Raw genomic sequence first — 22,500 nt, 5'->3', positions numbered from 1 at the left:
TTTTGTTACATAAGGGTTCAACTGGGCTAAAAAGAATCTGTTCTGTAAAGAGGACATTTCTGTACCAAAAAAAACCATTTTTGTTAGTGATAATTGATATTTCACTTCTTAGCTGATATGCCCATTTCACAAGACATTTTACTAACAAATTAATTAAGACAGTCATAAGGTTTGTTTTAATTAAACCTTATTGTCCGATTTTCGGCTGTTTGGATGGCCTGGAAAGGCCCGGGGTGGCCTTGGGGCAGCCCGCGTTTCAAAGGACGAGAAGAGGCTTCAGTTCTTTTCTCGGTCTCTGTGTTTATTAATTGTTTATCTAAAAGATTTTCTCTCGGCCCGACAGAGGTCTGCTCAGCAGCCAGCCATGAGCACACTCTCCTGCCCTCCGGGCGGTCACCTATCTTTATACCCAAAGTTACGTGTACAAAATTTATCATTTTTCCCCAATACCTTTCACCTTTATTGACCAGTGCACTTTTAGTAATGACCAATCCCAAAGTGCCACCATCACCACAGAAGATGGAGGAGAAGAAGAAGAAGGACAGGACACGCCCCAATTCCTCCATCTTACTTCTCTAAACCCCCCTGTACAGAAATCCTAAACCCTGTGTTTCACTCTCTAATTAACTAATCCCTTCACCATTCACTCCGGTGAAATCCTCCTATCCTCATACAGGTGTCGTCTCCTGTGTAGGATCAAAGTCCAGCCACCAGACACTTCTGGCAACATTCCAGGACTCCCGAGCCCCCCAAGGGTGGTCTCGGTGACTCGGCACCTCAGTCCTGAGGTGCTGAGATCCCACACCTTATGCCATCGATTTCTTTTATTGATGTCTGAATATTCAACATAAAGCATGTTCCAAGGCTGAATTTAGACTCTCAGGTCAGTTTAGTGGAACAGCAGGAACTGAAGCTGAAATCAGAAACCTTAACTTTTCAGTCTGAAAGTGAAACCTTAATAATTTCCCTAGATGGAAGTAAAATTCAAAAAGAAGTCTGAATATTGCCACCAAACTGAACTAGCCACCTCCAGTTAGCTCTATAGTTAATTACCTGTCTCAGGAAATTACTTGGATGGGCCCTTCCCATTCAGGGATATACCCCTCTAAATATGTCACAAAGTGCTATTCCAGGAGCACAATCTCATTTTAACCCAAATCAAGCACTGAAGAGATATTTTACAGAAGAGCATAGAAGCGTCATCCCATTTTACAGATAAATGCATGTAGTTGGATTAAACAACGTTTTCATGGTAATTCCTGCAAGTTTGTGATGGATCTGTGTCTACACCCATCTTTTGACATGATATCCTTCTTCACTATGGAGCTGTCTCCTTTAAAAGAAATTATGTGTCCAGCAAAGGAAAATCTGAGAAACCTCTCTTACCTGGCAAAAAATGATGCTGCCACCGAGGTGCCTGTGGATACTTCACTGGCAACGTATGTGCTCTGGGAAGCAGGGAAGCTGTACAGGGAGGGCTTGTCTGCATTGTAGCGGTTCAGAGCTGCTTCAGTCAGGCCCTCTCGACCAGTCTCTGTCATAAACTGAGATATCTGAAGACAGAAAAAAAGCAGAGGTGTCATCAGCTGAAGCTCACTGGCTGACCCCTCCTAATCCAGCAATGCCTCTGGACTGCAGATGGAGTAAGAGAGAGGCACTTCATTCACTCCCTCTTTGCTGCTCTGTGAACAAGTTTATTGCTGCTTTCACACTAATCTACAGTACCTCAGCTTTGCTCTAACCATGTCTGCATTAGAACAAATGGGATAAATGTATCCCACCACTAAAAATATCAATGATGTACATGGTTTTCCATCCATACAGAAAAGAAAGAGTAAACCATAATCTTTGCTTGGTCTTACCTCAAGATAAAAGAAAGATTAGATTTGTGCAAAATATGTATATTTTATTTCAGAGGAGGAAGGGGAGAGGGGAGGAATTAAAAGGACAACATTTTTTGTCTTTGTAAAATAACACCTCTCTAGTGTATTAAACATTTTTTTGACCTTTCTCTAGCAAACTCAATAGCATAGGAGAGAGCCCCTCGGGATCTTAGGCAATTTATCACCTCTCTGCAAAATTGGGATCATTACTATTCTCTTTCACTACCTTTCTTAAAAGATTTTAAGCATCATGTGATTTCATTCTTCTGATGACCCATCTAACATTTTTTTCTTTTTAGGAAGTCTCATCTCAGCCTTTCATTGTCTGAAGAGAATGAGAGTCCCATCAGATTTGAGCCGGCTCTCCTCAAATCGACTGAAAGATCTTTGACTTCCGAGTAAGCTGGATAAGCTCTACTGAAGCAACTCCTGAATAGTTTGAATTCAGTTTTGTGACTTCTTCTGCATGAATTTACAATGCTGTCAAGTTCTCCCATACTTCGTGCAATTCCTAACAAATTCCTTTTCTTCCTTCCCCACATTTTCCATGACAAATAGCTTCTGTTCATCAATGCATGACACAAAATTGCAACGCATGCCTAAAAAGAACACTCTCAGGTTATTGCTATCCACGGCAGAGCTTCCTTCCCCCTGCAAAAAGTTTCCAAGAGGTAGTCCCTCACCTGTTCAATTTCATACCTCTACTTGACACCACAAAAACAACAAAACATCTTTGTGAGGCACATCAAAAAAAATATTTGAAATTGTCCTGAAGTTCTTTTTTCACTTAGGCTTGCATTATTTCACCCGTTAAACATTTCAGTAATTAAAAGCAAAGCTGAAGAACTGATTTTTATTTGTGAGGGAAAGAAGACATGATATGGCAACATTTTTTAGACCAACTATCATGCAGTCTCTGTTTCTCTCACAGAAAATTGCTATCCATTCTGCTATAGCTAAAATAATAGGAGTGTTTATCCTTATTTTACGTACTTTGAGACCAAGGACCACAATACTTCAAGAACAGGAATGTTAAACTAGCCTCTCTATTTTTATGAGGAACCAGAAGATTGCTGAAAGTGCCCCCATCATGTTAATCCCATGCTGAGCCATTCCAGTTTACAGGATTCACTACACAGAATGAGCAGTGCTCTCAGAAGGCTATAAATGAAGGCCTGGACTTAAATCATCTCATACTACTGGCAGAATGCAGGAATTTAGGCTGCCTGCCAGAATAGCTCCTTGCATTTCCAGGGTGAAGGCAGACAGTTCTTCAGTGTCCTGCTACCTATGTATGTCCAGCTGGGGCATTCAGCACTCTTGAATTCACTAAACAATATTTCCTTGAATATCACATAATACTTGATAACCCAGCTATTTATCTTTGCAATGAACTAACACAAGATTCTGCTCTGTCCCCTTTAATTATCCTGAAACCAAATTCCTCACCTTCCATGGGAGCTACTAAACAGACAACTGCTAAGAGACAACTCTCCCCTCAGAGAAGAGTACATATATAAACCTAGCCTCCTCTTAGCTCATTCAGTGCAAATATATGTCATCAGGATGGTGCATCATTAATTAATTACCATTGCTGGCGGTGTCACTGGGAGCTGCTATTCCCATGGCAAACGGAAAGCAGTTAAGAAGTTGGCGAGTTGAATTATCTCAGCTGCAATCATAACCTCCCCATCTACTGCCAAATAAAGATTTGCTACTCCAAATATGAATCTCCACAGCCAGTGCAATACACTTCTATTGGCATCAGCAGATCCCCTGAAGTTGTGAGATGGTGAGGCTTGAGAGAGGCATTTCAGACAACTGCAAAACAGAAAAGTATTTCTGTGCCTTGGTGTTTAGGACAACATGAAAGCCATGTCACATTGGTGACATGGTTTCTGCAATTGTCAAGACTTTCTGGTGATCCTTGTCCACATCCACAAGTCTAACATGAGCTTCAGAGGAACAAAATGCCTCAAACTGATTGTGCACACTGCTTGAAAGTATCACTCTCAAGCTTCCCAGAAATTGTCTAGAGGCTTGGTTTCTGAGTTTTTTGGCTAAGTAGTTCTTAAACACAAGCACTCCAAAATAATAATTTAACAAACAGACATGACATTCCTTTAGGAAGATATAAACCACTGCCCCTCACCTATGCACTCAGAGAGAAATGTATATCAGTCAGCAAATAGAATGTTAATGCTTTTTAAAAAATGGGGATGAAGATTTTATAAAGCCTGTTGTCTAGATGACATTTTCTTATTGTAAACTACAAAGGAAATTAAGAAGGTGGAAATAATCAAATATATTCACAAATTCTGTATTTGTGCAGTACCAAAAATAGAACAGAGAGAAGTGAGAAAAAGAATACTTCCTTTTGTAATCACATATACTATGGGCAGATGCAGATTGGGGTTGTTCCCTAATTGTAGGGTTTTCAGTAATATAAATAATATAATATAAATGCTGTTTTATCATGCGTCCTACACAACAGTCCAAGAACTCCAGGGATGGTCAGCTGCTCAAACTGCAAGTTGTGAAACATCTCTATGGTGCTGACCACCAGTGCCTGCTGGACAGGCAGCAGCTCTCCTTCCTGCTCAATCACACCACTTGCTTCGCTGCAGAAAACAATGTGAACAAAAAGTTATTCACATTGCCATATCACCTGCAAAAAGCAGCATCCCTGAGTGCCCTCCTAGAGACACCCTGGATGGATACTCATAAAACAGTGTTGGGCTTGTTAAGGACCCTCTTGATCCTCAGGGTCCCACAACACTGCCTGGTTTCCTTACAGATGCTGGCAAACTTACTAGGCAAAAAAATCTGCTTCTTAGCAGGAACTCGCTCAGAGCTAAATTCCAAACATAGATACTGTCTATCCTTGTGCTCCATTGATTTACTCTTCTCCTCAGCAGGGACACTTCTTAGTCAAGACTGTATTACAGGGATTCCAAAATGGGAACATACCTAAGACACGGAAAAATCAATATAAAATAAGAACTGGCCTTGTCATAGTTCAGGATCTCCTAACCTAGAAATTATCTCCACTTCTAGCAATTTTTACTTTCTACTATTGTGGGATTTTTCAATAGTGAAATGTCTCTAGAAGCATCGAAAACTGAAATATTAACCTGAATTTCGTTTTCTAATTCTTAATTTGAGAAGTCTGCAACACTACTTTGTGTTACACAGGAAATGACCCACAGAAGTATCTTGTGATACTGCAGCCCTCATAACCTTTAACAGGTTTTGTCTGCACAAGTTCAAGTCACTCTGTTGCTCTCTTTTCCTTACATCCCTTTGGTCATGCAGCCAGTGGAACCAAATGGAAAGGAGGTGCCATGCCAAATTCTGTGCCAGGCTGTGAACCTTTTATGGACCTTTCCAGAGTATTGTTTCAACTGCACAAATTTGTACGTGTGGGTCAATCTGTAAACTGGGTACCTCACCAGACGCCAAGATATGTGCCCACAATATTTGACTGTTAAAATCTTCATTTGTTCCCAGAATCTAATACATATACGTAAAGCAGGGGGTAGAAAGGAGCCCAGAATATTCACATATCCAAAAACTACTGACTTCAAGTCAGTTATTTTGCATTTCTTTCTTTTGTCTCACAGATTAAGAGTGTGGAGATCATTCAAGCTATTAAGCCAAATTGAAGAGTGATATTTGAAAGCAATCTTACCATCTCATTTACTCTGTGCTCCAGTCACAGTACCAAATTAGCTCTTTCTCTTCTGGCCGTGCTTTTTAAGTTCACACATATGCAAACTTGAGTAAATAACCCAGGATATATCATGCATTTAAGGAAAAAATGCTCATAGAATAGACATTTTCAAAGCTCTTGGAGAATTTTTTCCTCATCCCAGTTCAAAGAACATAGCTGAAAATTACTCTTTGAGCATTAAAAAACTCAGGTGATTTTTTTTTTAATCTTTTTCTTTTTCCACACTAACATATGCCTCACAAGCACAGTTCATGGAAATCTGCCCCTTTACTGTCACCATCTCTCTTAGTAGATGCTGTTTCTATACTTAAGGGGGAAAAGACTTGATTACTAAATTCTCTTTCTTTTTTGTGAGTACCCACATAGTATATACATGAGGTTTAAGATCAGTTAAGAAGATATATTTTGAGAAATTCCTTTATAGAATTTTTGGCAGTACATCACTGCCTGGATAAGCAACAAAAAGACAAAGCATGAAACAACGCAACCTTTCATGCCTCAATAAAAACCTTTTAAGTGCACATGGAACAAGACAGATATCCCTCCCAGGGCTCCATTTTTTCCTTCTGTCTCATAAATGCAAGGCAACCATTAACCTCCTCTTTCTCTGCTTTCTGACACTACACAGCAAGAGCTGGAGATAAATCATGATTTAAATTCTGTACTTCATAGGAAAAAGATGGCTCTGCAGTTAAACCACAGGTGTCAGCTGGGATAGATTCTCTTCCCGTTCCAATTACAGAGTCTCTCTGTGCATAAGATTTGCCATTGTGCAGTATGAGGTTAATTATATTTACATAAGGGCATTTTATAGCCAAGCTCATTAATGTTTCTAAAACTCCTAACTGAGGACTCCCAACTGAAATTACCTATGCATACCTTACAAATGAAAGTTAGCATTTTTGAAAGATGTGAAATATTCATTGTTCTGGAGGTAGTGAAGCATTCAGGAACATTCCCACAATCTAGCTATCATCAGTAACTGATCAACGAAGTGGATGCACAGAAATGTGTGAAATATATCCATATCTGAAAGTAAATTCAAAATATAAATCTGTGTTCAAGTTCACTATAAAGCAATTCTCAGTGTACAGAATTCCTAACCTCAAGAGAGAAGCTCCCCAGCAAGAAGAAACTGAAGGTAGAAAGCTCTCTTTCATACACTCATGAATGACTTTTTTGGCAATCTACTCTTTATTCAGAGCAGCACAGTATTTATTTGGCAGAAAATTCAGACTAAATGACTTCCTGGGTTATTTTAGACAATAAATGTCTACATTAACCAAGAAAAAAGTTCTTCTGAAAGACTTGTCTTTTAAGGATGAGTTGAGGGAAGCACTAAAGGATACATCTCTCAAAGCTCTGCATACCAAAAACACCATAAATTAATATAAACCTGTTTATAACGCAAGCTTAACAACTTAATACCAAGTTTTCCATTGAGCATAATCATGTACTCTGGCTGTTCTACAATATTAATATTTTTACCTTCCAACCAACTCCTTGTGGTCATCAGTTTCTTCTCAGTCATAACAAGATATTCTTCCCATTTGGCTCCAGGAAGCTGGTTTCTGATGTATGGGACGATGAAACAAGCAGTGGGAGGTGCAACTCACAGTACATCCTGCATGGGATCCTTCTTCTGACACATGCATGGAAAACCAAATCTTTCCCAAGAACTGAGCAGCCCTGTTTTTCCTGGGCTTGATCTACTAATTCTTAAACATTGAGGCAAGAATCTTATTTACAAATTAATTTTGAAAACTGAAATAATCTGTCTGCTTCCTTTAGTGCATAAGAGTTCACTGTCTGATGTGCTGGTACAGCAGATTGCAGAATGAGATTAAAAACCTGAAGTTTTCTGTCAACCACCAGCTTCCCAGCCACTAAAACTGTCAGTGGAATTACAGTAACTTGCCTATAGGAAGCAGCATCAGAAAAGAAATGGAGCAGGAGCTGACACTTCTTGAGTCTCTTCAGAAGGGAGGTTAATGAAGAAAATATTGGAATTCTACCTCACCTGCAAAAGGCATTTCTCACCAAGGGAATTTATCAGTAAGTAGTAGGCCCTCTTCCCACAAGTTAGCAATTTTCTCTGAGCCCTTCTGGTAATAATGACTTCATCCTTTTTGCCTAACATGGAAATTCTGCATTAAGTTCTGTGCAGTAAGAAAAAAAGTGCAGCATAAATTTATGTTTGGTAGCATTCAAAGGACAAGATAACAGCTAGGATTCATTGTACTCAGTATAAAAAAGAAAGACAAATGTGGATAATTTGACATTTATTAGATTTCATTTTCATAATTTTACCATGTTGTGAGGAGATGTTAGCATGTGAAAATAGGAAAGATAAATAATAATGGGTCAGTTTCAAATACCCTTGTTAAATACAGCTTTAAATGTTTTGAGTTAAAGCTGGTAGAGTGTTTATTGAACTACCATTAAACTGAAGTTGGATTTTAAGGGCAGAGGGGTAGAGAAAAAGAGAAATCTTGTGTGGGCAGCCCACACAACTATCAAATTATTAACACATCCTTCACAGGGCAAAAAAGGAACAATTGCACCATTCAATCAGTGCAACTTGAAAGTGGTAGTGATTTCCAAAGGCATTCATCTTTTAATACACCAGAGTACCAAGGACATACTCTGCATCTCTCACAAATCACTCACTACAACAGAAGACACATTTAAAGAATTATTCAGGACAAAGTTCACCTTTAGAAAAAAAATCATTTTGAATCAGTAAGCAAGTTCCTGTAGCTAAGGGCACTGGCATAATCCTACAGCATTGTGCCATTTGATTATGACCTTTCTCTCTCTCAGTAAAATACTGAGCAGCTCTATAACCAGAGATCACTGCAACTACTGATACAGACTCCGTTTGAAAAAGAGCAAGACAGCAGATCCTGATAGCCCTTTCCTTGTCAAAAGAATGTGTTCTATGAGAAAGAGGCTGACAAAGGACACACATAATGTCAATCTGTATTCAAGCTCTTTCTTGGATGTAGACATCCTGAAGCTGCTTACCAAAGGCAAGGCACTGTTAATTGTGAGCACTGAAACTCTAGAGAGTATCTTTGCACACACTTTGCTCCTACTTTACACAAAGTTGCACACAAAATCTGATATACTGATCTAGCAGAAAGGGCTACTGTAACAGCACAGATTCTGGGTAAACACCTTAGAAAGAGTGAGGTTTTTCCAAGGGAGAATCACTGGCATAGTAAGAATGCTGATTATGCTTTCTATTTAATCAGAGTCATTATTTAGTCTAAACTACTTTTATTTAAACATAAATTAGTTACCATGACAGCATGTGGAGTTTAATTGCAACCTCCAGCTTCCTGCTGTCCAAAAGAAAGATGACTTTTGACTACTGCAGGCACCTTCCATGTCCCTCTAGAAAGCAGATAATAATGATGATGATGACTATCATCATTATCACTATTATTAACACAGATCCAGTGCACTCTTCAGCACAGATGAAATCCAAATTTTTGCAGGCATGGCCACATCTACCCATTAAAGTTGCTAAGTTATATTTAGTTCCATGTCACACTCAAGAGCTCATTAAATGGAAACATTTTGCCCTGAATTGCTGAATGTCTCAAGATCAGCTACTTAGAGACTGATCAGGCATCCAAATAATGGTGGATTCCTTTACCATAAGACATTTTCCTCAAATTCTTACACTTAAGAGTTCTGCCTTACAAAACAGGGGTTTTTTTCCAGTTGGAACCCTCTAAGAGGCTGGTGGGATTTATCCAAGAGTACTATTCAAGTGGATGGCTGATGTCACCGTGAGATGTCTCACAATGATTGCTGAACAGTCTTGGAAATCCAGAGAGGTCCTGATTGACTAAAAGCTTCAAAACACTGTCCCAGTTTTCAGGAAGGCTAAAAGGAGTGACAAGCCCATCAGTCTCACTTCAGTGCCTGGTAAAATCATGAGGAAGATCATGCTAGGAGTTACTGCAAAACACCTGAAGGACAACAGAGTCATTGGTCACAGCCAGCATGGGTCTGTGAGGGGATGTCCTGCTTGCCAAACCAGACTTCCTTTTATGACAAGGTAACACACCTTGAATTCAGGACAGCAAATATCTACCTCAAATGAACTCAATCCCTGTACAGAAGTAGATTAAAATCTGCAGTGCTCCTTTAGTCAGTGACACAGCATGCAAATTCTATTTATTAGCTACTTCTTAATTATCATACTATTTTCTGAAAGGTAAGGCCTCTACCTTGTTACAAAACCACAACAGCTATCAGAACTGCCTTTTTCAATACCCTCAAAGTTTTCTCCTGTCCCTTCAGGACTATGCCAGCCTTTTCTATTCCTTTCCAAGGAAGGTACAGGCTGGACAGCCTTTCTGGGGTGTAAATATGCAGGCTCTCCTTGCCCCAGAGGCCCTCAGTGAAGCAGACTTGTCACAGGCAGACTCCTGTAGGGCTGTGAGCATCCCTTTCAAGTAAAGCACCATCAGCCAGGCCCGCGCACGCCTCTCATTCACAAAGTTCCACCAACCAAGCCTCTGCTGACAGAACAGCAATGTAAGGTTTCCTAGCTGGCACATTCCCACACCGACTCTGCAAATGAAAAATAGGAACATCAGCTAGCAAAGACAGGTTCTGTTCTCAATTTTGTGTCTCTAAGCATTTTAGCAATGCAAAAAAAGGCACTGTGCAGCAACACAATAAAACTGCTTCCTTTCTCGTCAAGAAGATGGCAATAACATATCAATCTGTTGGAAAGCTGAGGCTGCCTATAGTTTTCAGTTTCTTTTTTCTAAATCTACTTTTATGAAGTTGTTAATTCTCTTAGCTACTTGTATATCTTGCTGCATTATAAAGCTGTGCAGCTAGAAATTAATCTTACCTTTTTGCACTGTCTTATTCTCTATCAGATTAGTAACATTTTACAGGAGAAAATGCCTTTCTTTTGTGTGACTCAGTCAAAGCTGCTTTCATACATCCAGATTCAGCACTCTCACTGTAATCCCTTGTTGCATCAGCCACCTTTTGAGTCCTCAGCAGCCAGGCTAATTGTGCTAAAATAACTGGTGCAGCAATCGAAAGAGGAGTGTGTCTGACCCCTGTCTGCACACGTGGGGCAGCAGTAAAATGAAGTGACTGCATTTCTGAGGCTCTATTGCACTGTGTGCAGGAGTAATGCATTTGTTATGAAAACAAGCTTTCATTTCTCTGATCAGTTACCAACTGCCAGCAATGTCAAGACATAAGAAGTTCAAATCTTACTGTAGCTGTTTCCTTATCACAAACAACAATCTGTGAGACACTGACCTTTCACTTGTCAGTTGACAAGAACAGCTCTAGAAGCTACCAGAGTGTGACAGCATGTGGGCTTAACTTAAATGGCATTATTGACCCAGAAAGGAACCTCTTTCTGTAGCTAGCAAGAGAATAAGGAATAAAAACCACAATTTGTTTATCCACACATAGGTGGAATCATTAGTCTTTGTTTAAGCAAAGACACATGGTTAAATTCTACCACAAAAAATACAAGGAGAGATAACTAGCTCAGAGTATGGAAAAATCATCTGACAGGCTTAGAGAATCCTGCAATGATTACTGCATAAGCATGTGGCATAATGCAAATTCAGTCCACACACATAATCACGTGAAGGTGAGCAAGATCTTAGCCCCCTCTTTTTTGGGGGCTAAAATCAGTACACACATGTCACTGTCATATTTTCTGGAAAAATCCCCTTGCCCAGGATTTTTCTCCTGGGAAGCTGAGAAGCCTCAGAGAAAAAGGAAAACAATATTATCTCATCTGCTTCTCCTGTGTTTTGCTGCTTTGGAATGTGGTTGGAGATTGTTTATCCAACATGGGAATTGTTTTAACTTAATGACCAATTGCGGTGCAGCTGTGTCGGAGCTCTGGAGAGAGTCACAAGTTTTTCTTTAGTATCTTTTAGCTTTTTGTAAATATCCTTTCTCTATTCTTTAGTATAGTTTTAGTATAGTATTCTATCATATCATATCATAATAAATTAGCCTTCTAAGAACATGGAATCAGATTCAAATCATTCCTCCCAACAGGGAGGAGAACTCATAAAATACCACACACAGCTGGCAGGTCTCTTACCAACCTGCTCATGGAAAGGTGCACAGGTTTGACCCCCAGGGATCTAGAAAGTTTCTATTTGGAAACTAGTACCATTCCAGTGGCTGCCCCATCAGAAATAAAACATGACTATCAGCTTTTATATAAACTGCTGACACAGGTTTAATTATATTAGTGCTGGCAGATACCACAACAATCCAAATTGCCCTTTTCTGTCCCCCTACTATGAACAGTCCCTTGAAGATTCTCCTTCCTTCATTGTACCAATGTGAAGATGGGGCAACAGCTGATATTGACTTACCAGTGCTCATGGGAGCAGCCATGAAAGTGTCTCATTTCCAGAGGAGTCTTTAGCTTTTTTTGCTAAAGCAAAAAACCCTGACTGTTCTGCAGAACTTACACATCAGCAGGAGTAACCTCTATAAATTTAACAGGGTTGGTCTTTCTAATCTGTCACAATACATGAACACATCTTTCTTTCATGTTAATAGTAAAAAAATCCTGCTAACATTTTTAAAGTTATTTATTACAGCAACAATTATAACTTTTAACAGGAATACATGAAAAGAATGCAAAAGGTTCCAGAAGAGCCTTCCAATGAGACCAGGAACTGGACATAAACAGTTGCTTCCTGCTCTGAAGGTCAATGCCTTAAGCCATACATTTGGTTGCCCTATTACCTTAGTTTGCATAGCTACAGCTGTTATTAGCAGCCATAAAAATCACCCAACTGTAAGCATTTGACTTGGAGGCCATTTCCTGGGGTGAATTCCAGAGGCTGACAAGGTGCTCAGTTATGCTATGCTGTCTTCTCTTTGCTCTAGATTTATTGCTCTCTCAGCTAATGGAAGGAAAAAAAAAAAATAAAAAAGAGAAGCACATCCTCAACTGGACTTAATCAGATAAAAATTTAGTTGGTGCACACTGTAAATCACTGTAAGTGAGCCTCTCTCTGTTCTGGTTCCCTTTCAGTGGCATAAATGGATCAAATTGTGACCATCAGCACACACACTTGGTATGGTACTCCACTTGGAATGGGATGGATCTTTCACACACAGCACCGAAGAGCCTCAGCTTTTTACATATGCTCCTAGAGTACTCCTATTTTCCAAGCTAATCATGTTTTTTGTCTCCTCTCATTTGCTGCAACTTCTGCCATGTTTTCCATTCAAATTGTTTGTTTCAGCTTAGATTTGCAAGCCTTGAAGGGATCCAAGATAAGCACCGTTTTCCAGGCTCTAACTCAATACTACATTATCCAAAGCTGACCTAGCATTTAATTCAAGTGCACACAATGATCTGTCCCCAGTATATGCAATTTGCATTTTGGTTTGCAGGAACCATCATAATCCATCTTCACTATGACAGCTTTACAGTACAAAGATGACATTCCCATGTGTCCCCTTAGGGCCTTTGTACACTAAGAACTTTAAACATGCTAACTGTCCATTCTCTGCTTTAATTTTGAGCACATTCACTTGCAGACTGGGTAATTAATACCAATCCCCATCTCCACTGACCAGCTGAATAAGGTCAGATGAAGAACAATATTTGGCTCTTATCACTGATTGTAAATGACTCTTTTTTAGAAAATGCTGAGACAATAACTCCTTTACTATCCTCAGATGGGATTTTAAAAAATCAGAGATCAATTTGGAAGATATAGACTACAGACATGCATATTCTCAAAATTGCACCACTCTGAAAAATTAATTAGAAAGAGGAAGGAACACGGGCTTTATTCTGGGTGTGCTCTACAGCTGTTTCTGAAAATGCAGGGGAGAGAACAACTGAATATCCATTCAGCACTATGCAGCACTAACAAATAGCAATCACTCCTCAAGAGATGATATTCTTTCAAATTCCATCAGTATAACCTATCATGGCTATTTTGCATGGACAAATAACAGCCTGATTCATCAGGAATTATTTTCCTCTAAAACAGAACACAGATCAAACCAAGGGTAGACACCATACAGCTTTAATGACTGTGTATGATTTGCTCTCTAGGAAAAGTGCTGCAAAAGACAAATACAAGACAGTCATATTCAAGGTCTTGTGCATCTTGCTGCCCAATGCATTTAACTCTGGAATGCAGCACACACAGTAAATACTACCAATTCTTTACTCATAGCTACACTGTGTGTATACTTTCACAGCAAAACTTGTTCACAGTACCTACCCACAGCATGCTCTTCCAGCTTTTGTTATAAATTACTGCCTGTCTTTGAACTACACTAACGTCAGGTAGATTTGTGGGTTGCAGGACAGACTCTTGTCCTTATTTAAATAAGACTCTTGTCCTTATTAAATAAGACTCTTGTCATTATTTAAATATTTGCATCCTTGTAGGCTTATTATTTCCTAATTTTTACTAGTAGAATTTGCTCATTTTATTACTATCTGAAAGTGTACTATCAAGTCTTACAACTACATTCATTTCTTTCTCTTTAAAGTCAGCCTAAACTAACTTCAAATGGCACAGTCATACTTCTTTTTCTTATTTTCATCTTTTTTTTTAAACACTCTGACAATGAATACAAACTTTCTTCTACATAGGACACAAACAACAACAAAAATTCATTGCCCCAAGGACTTTGCACAAGAAACTAAACAGACAAAATGTATTCACTATTGTTTAAAAATAAACAGTGATTAAAATTAGTGCAGGAACAATTGGTTGATATTTTTGTAAGCAAACAGAAGGATTATACTAACTGGCCCCTTGGGGATAAAACAGATTTACAACAGATTTAATTAAATGTATTTAATGAAATTCAAATATAATAGCAACAAAGTAGCATACCATCTGAAATGATGCCTGAACTCTAGTAAACTATTCTGAACTGTAATAAATGTCTCATTGTCACCTTCAGCTTTAATTTTGGCTTATCGCACTGAGAATTTTTCTTTGCACATTAACTGTTTTGAATGTTTCCCCTCCATTTTCAGAAGCTACTTTTAAATGAATTTTTGAAAGGAAAGCTTTTTTTTATTTTAATTAAAATTATTTTTAAATAGAGCATCAGGGACTGATTTACTGCTCCATAGTAAGATGTCAAAAGAAGGACCACTGACCACAGGTCAGTGCGAGGATAGTGCTGTAATCTGTTTAAGTGGAGTAAAAGGTCCCACTGTCTCTTCACCAGGTTTACTATAGGCCCTTCAGAAGGCATCCTGCACAGACAGTTACTCTAGGACAAATGGAAAACAAGATGGGCATGAACCAGCTCCAAAAGGTGGAGCAGTACCACATATGCAGGATAACAACCAAGCGTTCTAGAGCTAATGCTTCCTGATGCTCACTGCAGTGTCCCCTATGGACAATGGGGTTCATTCACAAAGGGTTCAGTCTTATCCACCATGAAGAGCTGATTATAAAACTCCCAACCAAAAAAAATATTACTTTTTCACACTCATTTTTTTTCCATTTTCCAGCAGAAAAGCATTACTGTAAGGTTCCCTAGGAAAAAACAGACTACTGTAGGAGAATGAAAGGATTTTAATATTTCCTGGAATTACTTTTATAAAGTCAGAACTCAAGGCAGAGTAAACAAGCAAGATATATCCTGGACTCAGGAGCTTTTAGAAAAAATATGTTTCAAAGATACTAAAACCTAAAAACTTCAGAGCTCAATTTAGAACACCTAAAGTCTTTTTCTTTCCCAAGGGCATGCTTTCAAGTGAATCCCACTAAAGCAAAGTCCTTATTTGCAAGTTTCTTTTCTTCTCAGAAAGCACAGTAGCGGCTTGTTGTAAAAGGCAAAGTGTATGAACTCTACACAGTTGATAAAAATTCCAGCTCAAGCTGTATTTGAAGATAAAAAAACAATCAACCAGCAAGATATTTTTAGTCAGTCCCTTCTGTTACCAATGTTTTTTCAAATTGTTCTGAGTCCTTATGATTTCATAATCCACTCTGATATTGATTCTTTCAGGCAGGCACAGAAAAAACTACCCTCAACACATGAAATGACAAGATGGCCCTTTTTGTCCTGAGTGTAACAGCAGAAAAGGTTATTCTCTCATCTCTTCACAGGCTGCATAGCAGCCACCTCAGGCATATCCTTCAATCTTTCTGTACATCCACTTCATAACACATATAGCATAGCACAATAAAATTTGTTTCTTCCCTCCAAGTACTATTTATCATTTTAGAGATAGGGAATTTAAAGTCTGCAAAATATTATAGTTACCAATTCAACTGGGTTTACATTACATGTTTCCCAGTAAAATTTCATTTTTTCCCACTCCATGTCCATGCAACATTTAAAAAATCTTGGGAGGAAATTCTCTAGTGGCCTAAGCACAAAATCTTGGTGTAGTAGAGTTGTGGCTACTGATAGGTCCCCTTTGGCTTTCTCTGGTAGCATCTAAAGAGTCTTCAAGAAATTATGAAGAAATATTTATACTCAATGTATTTAAATTGGGCAAAAGAATACTAGCAGCAATAGCATTACCAAGGAATTTTTTTATCTATCATGAATCATATAAAATTTTCCAGCAGATAGAAGGGGATACTGAGGAATAAAACAGTTGTTTTCCAGTATTTCTGTTATGTGTTTTTAACTTAGAGGTGCCTTCCCCCTCTCTCATGCTCAAAGAGAAATCAAGCCATAATAATCCTCCACTGCCACACTTGAAATCACCTTCCCTGGACGACAGAGGAGGAATAAGGTGCTTTATTATTCATATTCACTGAATCATAAAATGCCTAGAGGCCACAGAAATAATGGCCCGTTGCACCAGTGCCAACTGTCCCTGAGTCAGAGACAAAGCACTGAGATGGCAGGGAGAAGTAGCAAATATTCCTATTATATGATTAAGGTGATTAAGCAGTGAATGGAAAAGGAAGCAGAAAAATCCACATCACTGGGATTGGAAAAATCTCATAATCTGCACATACATAACACCCCTCTCTCAAGCCCCTTTCCAGAAACCTTGCACTAAAGCACGTCAGGTGTCTGCATTTCATCTACTTTTACGTAAATAGGAATAAATCTTGATAAGCTGGGCTGTGGCAGTGTTTAAAAGGAGCTTTACAAAGGTTCTGAAGTGCAAGACAACAGTCAGGAGATCATAAGCATCACTACTAAATCCTGGCTGCAAATGGCATATCCCAGCATTTAGGATTACAGAGGCAAAGACCCTTGAGACAACTGACTAAGGATGAAAAACAATGAAAAGCCAGTAACATGAGAACTAGATTTTTCCCTCCAAAGCATTTAGCTGCATGAAAACAACTTGATCTCTCATTCAGCATTTACATCTAAAAGTAAAAAAAAAAAAAAAAAAAAAATATATATATATATATAAGCTTTAGGACACCTTCTGTTGCTCTTGTAATTTATCAAAGAAGCGTGGTGATCAGGAACCTTTTGCTGAATTGTTCTCTTAAATCACTTGAATAGTGTCTTGTTATATTATTTACTGGACAGGACAAACAATAATATTTTTGGTTTACATTAGTTCAAAGCAAAAGTATTAGAAATCTCAACAAGCGTGCAAACTAAGCCTCAGTTAAACCTACCCAGCACTGCAAGACTCTTCAAAATTACTTCTGTAGAAACTGGTCTAAATGCAGACAAAGCTTCCTGAGTGCATTTTCCCTGTCAGTCCTGTCTCTGATCACTGTCATGATGTACTGGAATCACACAATTCCAAATCATGTCGCATCCTTTTCTACCTCCTGCACGCTGGCAACAAACTTCACACAAAGTCTTCGGGGATCAGAGAGACTGATCAATTAAGCACTGATAGTATCTCATTACATTTTCTTGTGATGCGCTCTCTATAATTTCTTTAATAGCACTTGAATTAATTTTCCATTTTCTATGTGGCATTGCAATAACAGAGAAAATATACAAGAATAAAACAAAGAGATGACTGTGCTTATGATTTGTGTTTAAATCCAGCTACATTGCCTAGCTCCAGCAGCCTGAAACCTGTCAGGAAGGAAAGCAATAATAAACCGTATCTGTCATCTATCTTTTACAGGAAAGAGTATATCACTATATGCTTCAAAAAAGTGTTGGTTTTTTTTAAAGCCAGGCCCAAACTCTGCTTTTATTAATAGTCTTGATGTAAAGAACTGTCAGGATTCACATTACAGGTGTTTTATAATTATCCTGTGACACTGAGCATGCAGCCACAGCAAAGTCAGGGAAGCAGAAGGGATTTCATCAAGCAGAGCTTCCACTTTTAATTCTTTTTCTGCCCTTCCCACTAGCCTTTACATAAATTTATGCATATATTTAATATACACTTACACATGCCACTTCCCCAAGTTAAAAAAGCATCAATTTGAAGTAAAGCTGGACAGATGCATGTATTTGGTTCAAAGAGCTCTCACAACAGAAACATTTCATTTGCACACCAACACACACAGCTGTGACCTTGCACTGGTTGCACTACTGTCACCTGACATTCACATCTACTAGTCACACCTGAGACTTTCCCGATGTATAGAACCCAAGTCCTCAGACCCCTGAATGACTGATGTGGTGGTAACTTCAGTGCTCTCATGCAAGGAGGAGCTACAGATCCTTCTGCTGAGGTTTGCTAGCAATATTAGCCACAATGAGTACCAAACAACTTCTTGGAAGATGAAAACTCATTACCATTCCCTTAGCCTTTGGAGCAGCTCTGAATTCTGCTTGAGAGGTTATGTGGAAGTGAAAGGTGAAGTGCAGTTTCATTTCTTAAAAGATGTTTTCCTTAACTGAGAGGGGCTTTTTCTCACCCTTGTACAGATGCAATTCTTCCTTTTACTTCATAAAACACATCTTGACACAGTCAAAGTTCAAAAGAAGCTGGACAATCAGGTTTCTGCATTCATTTGTCACGAGCAGTTCCAGCAGGCTCTTCAGAGCAGGGTGACACAAGAAGAGCATGGAGAAAAAAAAATCTTCCCTGTTCACCAACCCAAAGGGGAAGTGGAGGCCCCTCTGAGAGCAAGATGCCACATTTGCTCCCATCACCACAGCTGTTGTCACACTCTGGCTGATCAGATCTTACAGAGCTGATGTTGCTCTCAGTCTTATCTGTATTACACCAATGTAGCCATGTCAGCTGCAAAACCATTATCCTGGAGTGAGACAGAAGAGGGTCTGGTCCCAAATGTATTCTATCTGACAACACCCACCTCTCAAGTCCTCAGTGCCCTGGAATGTAAGTGTAGAACCAACCACTTTAACTCAAATCTACTGAATTACAGAGAACTGGCCCAACAGAGAAGTTGATGCCCCTCTCTGATGCCATTTCAGACACACTTTAGAGAAAAGAAAACAATGGTTTTACATGATAGCTCGGTGGAATCACATTTCAGAGTTACATGAGTCTCCAGCTGTGCTTTCTTTACTTCCCATGAGCGCAGCATAGTATCAAAGTAAGATTATTTTGTGCATAGTAATACACTTCTCCATGTTTAAAGTCTCAAATGCTTTTCTAAGAAGTCAAAGAACAGAATTCTACAAAAGGCACAAAAATATGGTCTTTCTAAATCTAATCTTAATTCTATGTCCTATTTGTGTAAAGCAATGTGAGAAGCAAACATCTTAGTCAATGAGACAGTACATTGATTTGTGGCTTTTTTGAGTGATATCCCTTAGGAATTTAAACGAAGCTCCTAAAAATTGCTTTCCAACTCCTTTGTCATCTCCTTCTGATCTCAATTAGAATGAGTTGCCTTTGGTTTAGTACATTTCTTTTTCCTCTCTTTGCAACAGATGCTGAAAAATTAACAAAATACAGGAGTATCACCCACAGGATTGAATCTTTATGCAAAAGTAAAGACCAAAATGCTTCTCAGATGAATGATTCAACCCAAGAGAACTTTTAGAATCTTCACACACTTCGGTAAGGAATAAAAAAAAAGAAAAAAAAGTTAAAATCGTTCTGAAATGTTCAACACTTACATGGAACTCTGGAAATGTTGTGGAAACATTTGGAAAACCACTTTTCACTGATCTGTTTATCACAGGCCTCTCTCCAAAACACAGCACCTCTCACCCACTTTCAGAAGAGAGGGACAATGAGGTCATCTAAGCACTGAGTATTCTTCTCCCAGAGAACCCAGTAATACCTGTGCCAGCAAAATTCAGTGACAGTTTCAGAAATTCTAGTCCTTACCTATATATTGTATAAATTTAAGCCTTCTCCACAGATCCTAAGATACCATAGGTATCCAAGATATCACATGCTTATTATATATAGCAATTTATATCTGACTTTTTTTTAATCCTAATACCATAAAATAGGGAACTTTTTATTGCCCATAATCCTTTTATGAACTTTCCTAAGCTTTTGGGCTCAATACTTTTTCTAATAAGTTCCAAAAAACTGTACATTGCATAAAAAGTGTATTTCCCTTTACTTCCAAATTGGCTGTAGTAGCTCTCTATGTTCTCAATGTTCTCAAACTATGAAATAAAGCAGGAGTTGACCATTTTTCTCTCTAGTTCTGTGCCACCTTGTTTATATCATAGGAAATAAAAGGACAATTTTGCCTCAATATATCAGTTTGTCCTCCCCCTTCTCTATCGCATCTCTACATCAGTTTTCTCACTGCTGAAACACCTCCTCTCAGTTTCTATTTTTTTCAATTAATGCAAGCAATCAGCACAGCTATTATTTAAGAAATGAAACTAGTCTCACATGGACAAAATCCTTAAGCTGCAAGCAGGGAAGGAAACCAAGACTACAAATCCTCACTAATTGTGATCTTCTGGCTTTTGCTAATTTGCAGGATTAACTCACTCCTATAATAGTCCAGATTTCTTCCTCACATCACAATTGAGTCACGGGGTTTTCATATTCACAGGATAAGCCTATTTAGCTCTTTTCAGTCCATGGGATACCCTTTACCTCTTTCTTCCCTTGGTCACCCCAGCATCATGAAGGGGAAAAGTAATGATCCTAAGGTCATTAAGCCATGCATAAAAATGCCATAAGAGATCAAATCATGCCAGAGTAATGCAAAAAAATAAACCTCACCTACAGTTCACATAGACTCCAGTTTCCCCCCTTGATGATATTAGAAAGGCACTGTACAACTGGGCTGTTAGTTGAAGGGGTAGACAGGAGGAATGAAATACAAATAGCTAACTCCAGTAATATACAAATTGGATGATCAAACAATCATGGCAAAATGTCAACTGATGACATACACTGACTTTAGCGGGGTCATATCTAATTATTGGTGACTTGGTCTAAAAAGGCTTTTAGCCAAAGGAAAGCTACTTCAGAGATAACAACTAATGCATGGGGGAAGAGGGCAATGGAGATAATCAAGTAAGGATATAATTTCAGTGCCAATGAATTTGTTTGACAACCTGTTTCTTGGTCCAGTCAAACAATCTTTGTAAATAAAATTCTTGCACTTTCAGTGTATAGTCTGATTATGGTGTCACTTTGTTAAGAGTCCAGGTCACAGAATGGAAAAAAAAAATCAATGCAAAATTTGCACACATCTGCTCAGCATCATCATTCAGGAGCTCACAGTAATAGGAACAAAAAGGTTTTTACTACATTCAGGGAGCCACCACAGTCAAACATGGATCTCATACACATGGTGACTGAACTGCTTTTGAAACATATGCCATCCCAGAAATTCTGGACCAAAGCCTAACTGCACAAAGGCAAAAAATACCTCCTGCATTTGGTGTCTCAGGGAATTGTGTGTGGTTGCGGAAGAACACAATACTAGAAAGGTCAGTACACAAATCTGGTTTTTTGTTGTTGCTAAGATGCTTTGGTAAAATAGGTCTGGCTCTAGGAAGCATGGAATAATTACAGAAGACACCTGTTGGTCTGCAAATGAAACAAGTAACTTGATTTCTGTACCTTGCATTATATCCTTTAGAAGCTACTTGAATTACCCTGGCACCAATTTAGCAATCATTAACATTTTATCTTCATTCTGCTGAACACTAAGAAGGAATAGAAGCAGCAGCAAACAGAAGATAAATAAATTATACAGCAAAGGCTTGGAAAAAACTTGGAATCAAAATCCTGGATGGCAATACCTCTCGCACAGGCACTGGTTCTCCATCTTGCACCCAAATCCAGTCATTACCAGTTTCTTTTTAAAAGCCTGGGCCTGAATGAATTGATGTGTTATATGACAGCCATGACCTAAGTAAACTCCAAACAAATCATTCATCACAGCAATGCTGCAGAACAAGCTGGTACATTCTCAGAGAACTGTTCTTCTAAACACACGTTACACATAAAGAGGTAACAGAAAGCACATATTGTAGGCTTTCATCAATTGTACACAAACAAAGCCTTTTATAATTTTGAATAGGTTTGAGATCATTATGCCTGGAGCCAAGAGGCTCTCAGTAGTTTAAGATCTAATTTTCCAAACTTTTGGTCAAAAGAGTCTTTTTAAGTGCAGGGGAGAAAGGAACACTTTTTCTGTCAATATATTCTGTTCACAATGCCCCTGCTCAAATCCTCACATGCACTGTTTTGTTGCTTACGAAAAGCAAACTTCACAGTCTCCAGGTCAGGAGCAGGAGGTCCTCACCCACATCAGCCTCCACATTTTCTGTTACCCATTGTTCCTGGAACTGTTGACTTTCTCCAGTTCTTCATCTCATTCTGACCTTCGTGTCACTCAAATCTACCAAACACACTGTGCTAAATTTCCTTTTGTTTGCCTTTTGAAATTATCTGCTTTGAGGTGGGGGTCTCATCTACCAGCACCTCCAAGTTCTTGGCAAGCCCGCCCTTAAACCCTTCCTCCCCCAGCCTATACTGATACTGGGGGCACTCAAACCCAGTGTCAG

General features: G+C 38.8%; 1 protein-coding gene across 1 annotated transcript in view; it reads right to left on the bottom strand.

Annotated features, from left to right (window-relative positions):
• KIF26B (kinesin family member 26B) overlaps positions 1 to 22,500 on the bottom strand; it is a 276,588-nt gene that overhangs the window by 161,557 nt on the left and 92,531 nt on the right. The window contains exon 4 of the mRNA XM_005489720.4: positions 1,387 to 1,553. Within this exon, the coding sequence (XP_005489777.2) occupies positions 1,387 to 1,553 (167 nt within the window). The remainder of the gene's footprint in view (positions 1 to 1,386; positions 1,554 to 22,500) is intronic.

Source organism: Zonotrichia albicollis, chromosome 3, assembly GCF_047830755.1.
Source record: "Zonotrichia albicollis isolate bZonAlb1 chromosome 3, bZonAlb1.hap1, whole genome shotgun sequence".
NCBI lineage: Eukaryota > Metazoa > Chordata > Aves > Passeriformes > Passerellidae > Zonotrichia > Zonotrichia albicollis.
This window is presented reverse-complemented; position numbering and strand designations above follow the sequence as displayed.